This window comes from Balearica regulorum, chromosome 3 (assembly GCF_011004875.1).
Source record: "Balearica regulorum gibbericeps isolate bBalReg1 chromosome 3, bBalReg1.pri, whole genome shotgun sequence".
Classification (NCBI taxonomy): Eukaryota; Metazoa; Chordata; class Aves; order Gruiformes; family Gruidae; genus Balearica; species Balearica regulorum.
In genome coordinates this window covers 110,759,898-110,767,970 of record NC_046186.1, presented here as the reverse complement: position 1 = coordinate 110,767,970, position 8,073 = coordinate 110,759,898, and the positions used below count along the sequence as shown (strand labels likewise).

At 56.4% G+C, this 8,073-nt stretch overlaps 1 protein-coding gene across 1 annotated transcript in view; it reads left to right on the top strand.

Annotated features, from left to right (window-relative positions):
• Nucleotides 1-1,769: 1,769 nt before the first annotated feature.
• NRXN1 (neurexin 1) overlaps nt 1,770-8,073 on the top strand; it is a 733,713-nt gene continuing 727,409 nt past the window's right edge. The window contains 2 exon segments of the mRNA XM_075749468.1: nt 1,770-1,985; nt 5,963-7,467. Of these exon segments, the coding sequence (XP_075605583.1) occupies nt 6,729-7,467 (739 nt within the window). The 5' untranslated portion in view covers nt 1,770-1,985; nt 5,963-6,728.

The window sequence follows — 8,073 nt, the reverse complement described above, 5'->3', positions numbered from 1 at the left end:
AATAACTGAGCTGTCCCTCAGTTTAGAAGGTGGAAGAATCCTCCACCTGTGCCAGCACCTCCACTATGCCAGCACATCCAGGGTGCATTGGGCTTTGGCTTTCACTCTCCCCATCGAAGGGCTTAAGAAGCTTTACCATGTATTAACCATCAGCACAATAAAAATAAGGCCACAGTTAGAAGATACTATTTTTCACATTATATACACACACACACACACAAAAAAATATACTAACTTCTATCAGGTTACAATTCTGCTCTTTTAAAAATGTATATCACTTATTATATTGCAGCAGCCTACAATTTACATGCTTTTCATAGCAGAAGACATATTTGCTTCTTGCTCTGTTTGCGTGGGTCAAGTTACTAGAACTGTCAAGAGCAATTCTCACCCTTTGAAAATAACTGGATATGGATATCATCTGGCCGAACAAAAGGGATGTCTGATTATGCTGTAAGTACTGAAGATACATTGCATATCTAGCAAGCTTTTATTCTCGTTACTTAACATGTTGCTTGGTTACCTCATCAAACTTGTCATCTGTGAGGAAGCCTTTTTCATTAAAAAAAAACGTAAGGCTAGTTCCTCTGGGACTGTAGTGGGAGAATGGATTTTTTTTTTTTTTTTTTTACACTTATTTCTGAAGTTTCAGTTCAAAACTAAGTTGCTACGTTCACACCCTGGACAACAAGAAGTATGGTTGCACAGAGCATTCTCAGAAAATTCTGGGATGCCCAATACTGGAGTGCTCTTGTGACTCGGTGTGACAAACATCACTCTGTTTTCAAAAGTTGCCAGGACCTTGGCTAAGGCTACATGCAAATCACAATCAGTTTATCACCTTTCTGTAGGCCACCGAGAACAAAGTTAGAAGGCCAATCGATAGACAGATCTGAGTGTTTGGCACGATCAAAGACTTTCCATGCAGCTAAACCCAATGATCCTGAGAAGCCTTCAATTTCACTAATGGTTTGCGACGATTTGTAGGCAACAAACAGTCAGACAGGCTTAACGCTACGCCAGAAAGCGGCCGGGCTTTCCCAAACGCTTCTCCTGTGGTTGCAGGTCTAGTTCTTGGGTGTGCTCTGGTCACAAGTCTATACCTCCATTATCCCACGTGCCGTGCAGAATCCAGCGAGCTTCAGTTCTGGAGAAAAGGAAAAAAAAAAAAAAAAAACCACCAAAAAAACCCCAACGACATCACCCACCACCACAACAAAACCCACCAAAAGACCCATGCAAAGAAAGAAGAGTTTTAGCTGGGCAGCTGGCAGAGGTGCCCACCGGCCCTCGCGGTGTTTCGGCATCTCACGCTCTGCAGATGTGCCGTCCATCAACTCCCCGGCCATCAGACGGCAGCAGCGTGCCCGCCCATCCACACCGGCCTCGCTCCGCCGGCGCACCGGGGTTTCCCCTCCCCCGGCCCCCCCGGCCCAGCACTGCCCTCAGCGGCTCCTCTCCATCGCGGTCCCTCCGGACGCGGCCTCCCACCTGGAGCGGCGGAGGCGCCCCCGACCCGCGCCGTTGCCCCTCTGCGGCGGCGGGGCCCGGTGGGGCGAGAGGAGGGGGGAAGCGGCGGGACCGATGCCGCTGCCGGTGCCGGTGCCGGGCGGGGCGGGGCGGAGGGGCGGGGGGGCTGCAGCGAGCGCGGCACCGCCCCCGGCGGGCAGACGGGCGCGGCGGCGTCACGCGGCGGCACCGCCCCTCGCTCCCGGCGGCCGCCCCCGCCCGCTGCCGCCGCCGCCGCCGCCGCCGCCGCGCACCCGCAGCAGCGCCCGCTCCGTCGGCGAGCGGCAGAGGCAGCCCCGGCCAGCCGCGCCTGCCCACGGCCCCCGGCACCCCGCGCAGGTGAGGCGCGTCCGCAGCGCGGGCAGAGCGGCGCCGCGGAGGACGAGCCCCGCTTTGCCGCGGCGGAGCCGGTGGCGGCGGCGGCGGCGGCGGCGGAGGAGGAGGAGGAGGAGGAGGCGGCGGCGCGAGAGAGGCTGGTGGGTTTGCGTGCGGCGTTGTGGAGAGGTAGATGGCGAGGAGAGGAGATGGTGGAGCGGAGGCAGAAGTTAAGGGTTGGATGCGGTAATTTATTATCCCTCGCAAAGGCGGGAGGAGGAGGGGAGGGGGTCTGTGAGACTTCGGGAATAAAATCAATCTGGTGCATGTTTTCCCTGGCGTGAGCTGCCCTGGCGAAACGCGAAGCCGGGGCAGCGATGGGAGTGAATATCGCAATATTATTGTTATTTATCAGCGGCGGTCTGGAAGAGGCGAGGGGTTTGTGCAGGAAGTGCATTGATAATTTGGGACATTTTCTATTGTGAGCCAGAAGAAAGAGGGCACCCGGCTTCCTTGATACGTGTTCGAAACTGTTCAGGTTCCTGCTGATGCTATGCATTTTTGAAGGGGTAGAAATTATATCATAAGCATATTAAAATCAAGACATCTGCAGACTGGGAGGGTAGCAAAATCGATCATTCCAGCCGCTTAGGAAAGAATTTGATTCTAGAAATTACGTAGAAATGAAAGGAAAAGATTAATGATGCTGTTAAGTCTGCTTTTGAATTAGAGCGCTTCTCCCTTTGGCTGCAGCAAGGTTGTTTTTCAAATCCTTTTATTTCATCCGGTAATTTGTGAACTCTCTGGTCTTCCCCGCATCCAGGGACAATGCTGTGTATTTTATACAATAAGGATTCAGGCAAGGATTGTGCATGCCAACCGACCTGGCATTTATTAAGGATTTATTGACCTATGGGTGTCTCTCTCTCTCTTTTTCTAATTTGAAAAGGCTCAATCGGGGCACCTGTGACTAAGTCATATTTTTTGAAGAAAAAAATGGTTGTAGAGGGGTAGGGGACGCATATTAATTCACTGGTGAGGCACTGATTGCAATAGCTACATTCGTGTTGGTTTGTGTATAGTTCTCGCTACATACATGTGTATACATATATACATTACTGGGAGGGATGTCTGGTACTTAAGAGCCCGTTTGAGAGATATATATGCTAATAAATTGTCCTCTTCTGAGAATGAAAGTGTTCCTCTGCTTTGGAAATGACTAGACAAGACTGTGCTGTTTATTGACAGTGTGTGCATTATATCGGCAGTAATAAATAAGCATTTTGTTTGTTTGTTTGTTTTTTCTTCAGTCTTTCTCCTTTCTTTTTCAGTCTTCCCGTCTATCTTTTTTGTTTCCTTTTTTTCACCTCTTTTTTTCTTCTTTCTTTCTTCCTCTCTCTCTCTCCCCCTCTCTCTTTCCTTCCTCTTTCCCCCTCTTGCTGCTGCTGTGTGTGTGAGTGAGAGGGGAAGGCAGGCGCCGCAGACAGAGGCAGGCAGCGGCAGCGGGCAGGGATGCTCTCGAGGTGGGATCCCCTCTCGGCGGCTCTCCGCGGACACCTGTAGGGATCGCTCTGGCACGCACGGCGGGCGCACACACACTCACACGCTCACACACTCACGCACTCACACGCGCGTCCTTGCCCGGCTCCCCCCGCTCCCCGCGGCACACCCCACGGGCTCCTGGCAGCCTCCCGCCCCTGCGCCCCACGCACAGTGCCGCTCCCCGCGCAGACCCCTGCCCTCCTTCCCTCCATCCCCCCGTGCGCTCCCGCGCAAGGACGGCCGGCGCTCTGCGCTCACGCAGCCGCGACACCGGCCCCGCGCCCCTTGCGCCCCTCTGCGCGGCCCCCGCGCCCCCTCCCCGCGGCACCTCCCGCATTTCCTCCCCCTCCCCCCCCCCCCCGCTTCCCCTGAGGCGCGCGGTGACCAGCGCAGCCCCAGCTCCCCGTAGCCCTCGGGAACACACACACACACACGCACACGCGCACCCCACGCGTCCTCTCCCCACATACCGGCGTGCAGCCCCCTCCTCACCCACGCACCCCGGACCCTCCCCTCCCCTCCACACACACACACACACACACACACTCCTCCAAGTCATTTCTCCCGCCGCGCCCCCCGGGCACGCTCGCCGTGTCTCACACCGCCACCCAGCACTCGCCTCTCCGCACCCCCCACGCACCCCAAATCCGCTCCCTTCCCCTCCGCCGCAGCGGGGCCCTGCGGCCGTCCGCACCTCCCCGCCCCGCCCCCGGTGCACCCACACGGACTCCCACTCGTGCACGTGGAGGCTCCCACTCGTGTCCAACCCCCCGCCGGTGCAGAGGCTGCGGAACGCGGGGCGGGATTCCCCCGGGCGCAGCCGGCAGCGGCGGGGCCGCTCCTGCCAGCGGCGGGCGCGGGGATCGGCCGCCCCCGCCGCCGCCGCCGCCGCCGCCGCCGCCGCCCCGTCGGGCCGCGCAGGGCGGAGCTGTTCCGGGTGCTGAAGGCAGAGCGGCGGCTCGGCGCGGCGCGGTACCGCAAGCGAGCGTCGCCCCTGCCCGCAACCAGCACCCTTACCCAAAAAGGGCGCTAATCAGGAGCGGGGTTGCCGGGTCGGGAGGAGCGGGGGTGGGCCGGGGGCTCCCGCCCCGGGGCCTCCCGGGCACCGCGCTTTGCAGAGCAGCTGCCGGAAATCCCTCGGCTGGCAGCGGCGTTGCCAGAGGTGGCTCTTGCTGAGGGGCAGGGAGGTCGGAGAGGGGGAAACCCGGGGGCTTTCTGCTGCCCGGCGCTGGCTGGTGCTGGTTGGGCACGGCTGGCATCTGCCTGCGAAGTTTGGGGGTTCTCCTTGCCTCCCCCTTGCTGCTCTTGCCCACCTCGCGTGTGACAACTAATAAAAATAAACGTGTTGACATTTAGAGGAATGAAATTAAATATAAAGAGAGAGTAGGAGGTGACTTAGCAGCTCTGAACGTGTCAGGTGCAGGCAGCTGAGGTGTGTGCCTGTCTTAAAGCAGGTTTCACCCTGGCAGGCTCATCTCTACCCCCTCTCCCCACGCACACGCACATGCACACACACACGCACGCACCCCCCAGCCCAGCAAAGGGCTTGGCAGCAGCTCTGGACGTGATATCCTGCCTGCCTAAGTGCTGCTGGCTAAGAAATGGGAGGGAGGTGAAGGGGAAGCGGTGGGTGAGGGAGGTGTCGGAGATCCTGTGCTCCATCAGGAGAGATCTGCTAATACACACCTTCCAGAAAATATGTAGCGGCTTGGGGGAGGAAAACAGAGGGGAGCCTCTCTGCTGAAATGCTTTGAATGCAGAGACCTCTTCAGAGGATGAGAGTGAACTGTGGCATATATATTATTTTTAAAATGAGGAGTTGTCCTCTTAAATAAGGGCAGCTGAGTAAACATACATAAAATACTGCAACCCATTTCAGAGGACTAACACCTGGGATTAGCTGATCTGCATTGTGAATAATGTCAACATCAGAGCTGGCTTGAATTGGATTTTCCCTGCCATAACAGAGAATATCAGCAGGAAAAGAAACCAGGTGGCAGAGAAAAATGTAGTTTGAAATTTTCAAAAAGCCTTCTAAGAAACCATTGCAATTCTTCCTCACCCCATGAAAATAAACCAGTAGGTGTGCCATGTACAGTGAAGCCTGCCAGTTCCTGCTGGGAGCTCAGTCCACTTTATATGTTTTTGAGCTGCACTGGAAAGAACTAGAACTGGGTTTGGTAGCATCATCTGCATTAATAGGACCCTATAGCTTCTCAGGTGTTGGTATTTCCATAAATAAATTGCAATAAAACAAACTGCAGAATAAACACCACTTTCCCTTTTCAACATCGGCCTTGTAATAATAAAATATGTTACTAAAATATTGGAAAGTTTTGGAAAGGTAAGTAGTTTACATATAGATTATACCATAAAAATGTAATCTAGTAGAAGCATATACATTAAGATTTAGGTTTAGCGCTGCAAGTTATTATGATTTCTGAGTAACTCCAAAATTACAGCAGCAGTTCATTTTCCTAATGTCGAACAGCAGTTGAAACGAGAAATTAATCACAAACATCCACTATTGATCAACTTTATGGTTTAACACGTTATTAGTCTTCATTTCTTATTATTCTGTTTCAATTCTTTGCAGATTAGAAACAAAAACAGTAGAGGAAAATCACCCCCCCTGGATCTTAGCCTTGGCCTTTTGCAAGCAAACAGAAGAGGAGCTGTCAGGCTTTGCATGTCAAGTAGCCACTCGGCTGTTTGACAGCTTCTGGGTTTCAACCCCATTGGGATTGAGGCAGCTCAGGAAACCATGAGCGATGAGTCCTGTCGTCTGCTGACGCTGCGCTAGCACCATGGCAGACAGTCCGTGATCTGACAAGAGGATCCGTCCTAGGGAGGCAGCGCTGGGATCGGTAATTGGCTTCCTGGGAAACTACAGCTGGCGGAGAGGATGTAAAAAGAAGCGCGCACGCACTGGGATATTGCTACAGTCTTGCCGAGCTGGTGGATCCGCTTGGAGGAGGGTTTTGCCACCGATCTTGGTTTTTCTCCCGGTTTGGTAATGTTGGCTTTGGGGAAAATTTCTGCTGACTCACCCGTTCCCGGACATCTTTTGGGAAGCCTGGGCGACCAGTGAAGAGACCCAACGGCGCCTTCCCCCTGCTGCGGGTCGTCTCTGGCAGCCCCCGGCCCCTCCCCACGCCTGACCCCATCCCGCGGGGCACTCGCAGCCCCCCGCCCCGGGGAGTCCCCCGCAGCGACCCCCGCGCCCGGGGCGGGGGTGAGCACGCCCCAACCTCCCAGCGCGGCCGGCGCCCCGGAAAGATTTTACCCTGTCTGCCGCCGGGGCCCCAGCGCCGCCCCCCGCCGGCCCTGCCGCCCCGCTCGCTCGCCCCAGGCCGCGCAGGATGGGGGCGGCGCTGGTGCGGCGCGGGGGCTGCCTGCTGCTCTGGCTGGCCCTGCTGCTGGGCTGCTGGGCCGAGCTGGGCAGCGGGCTGGAGTTCCCGGGGGCGGAGGGCCAGTGGACCCGCTTCCCCAAGTGGAATGCCTGCTGCGAGAGCGAGATGAGCTTCAACATGAAGACGCGCAGCTCCAGCGGGCTGGTGCTCTACTTCGATGACGAGGGCTTCTGTGACTTCCTGGAGCTCATCCTCACCCAGGGTGGGCGGCTGCAGCTCAGCTTCTCCATCTTCTGCGCCGAACCTGCCACCCTGCTCTCCGACACGGCGGTCAACGACAACCTCTGGCACGCCGTCGTCATCCGCCGCCACTTCAAGAACACGACGCTGATCATCGACCGGGCCGAGGCCAAGTGGGTGGAGGTGAAGTCTAAGCGGCGGGACATGACTGTCTTCAGCGGCCTCTTCTTAGGGGGGCTCCCACCAGAGCTGCGGTCGGCGACGCTAAAGCTGACGCTCTCCTCCGTCAAGGACCGGGAGCCCTTCAAGGGCTGGATAACGGACGTCCGGGTCAACTACACGCAGGTGTCACCAGTGGAGAGCCAGGAGGTGCAGCTGGATGACGAGCAGAGCCGCCTGTGCGCCAGGGAGGACGTCTGCCTCAATGGGGGCGTCTGCTCGGTGCTCAACGACCAGGCCGTCTGCGACTGCTCCCAAACGGGCTTCCGGGGGAAGGACTGCAGTGAAGGTAAGGTGCCATTTCAGCTTGCCCCACCGCTCCCCTCCCCATCGCTCTATGGAGGGGATGGGTAGGAGGCCAGGCTGCATGGAGTTTCATCTGTACGAGTGGATCTCCCTCCTTCCCCTTCCCTCCCTGCCGCCTCCCCGGCTCCCTTCTTCCCCACCTTGCCTTCCCTGCCCTCCACGTGTCTCTGTGGCCAACCATGGTGCCATCACTCTTCTGTTCTCTGTGAGGCTGGGCGAGAGGAGGAGGAAGAGGAGGTTATTTGGGTATCTTCCAGAGGCAGGGTGTGATTTGGGGTTGTCCCTGGCAAAGGAAAGGTGGGTCCTGGGTGCTGGTTGTCACCCGGGTTGGAGGGGACGGCCAGCATCACCCTCGGCTGGAGTTGAGGAAGGGGATGGCATGCTTGTCAGAAGCAGCTGGTGGCAATTAATTTTTGGGAGCGGGGAAAACAACACCGGGGAGAATTTTACCGGATTAAGTGCAAAGACGATCTGGGTTTATTTTTGTAGGGTAGGGGAGACCCAGAGTCTGCTCTGTATTGATATTTGCCTCTGCTACGTCGTTGAAATAAAATCAGTGATTTATTTGTGAATTCCTTAAATTGTTGCT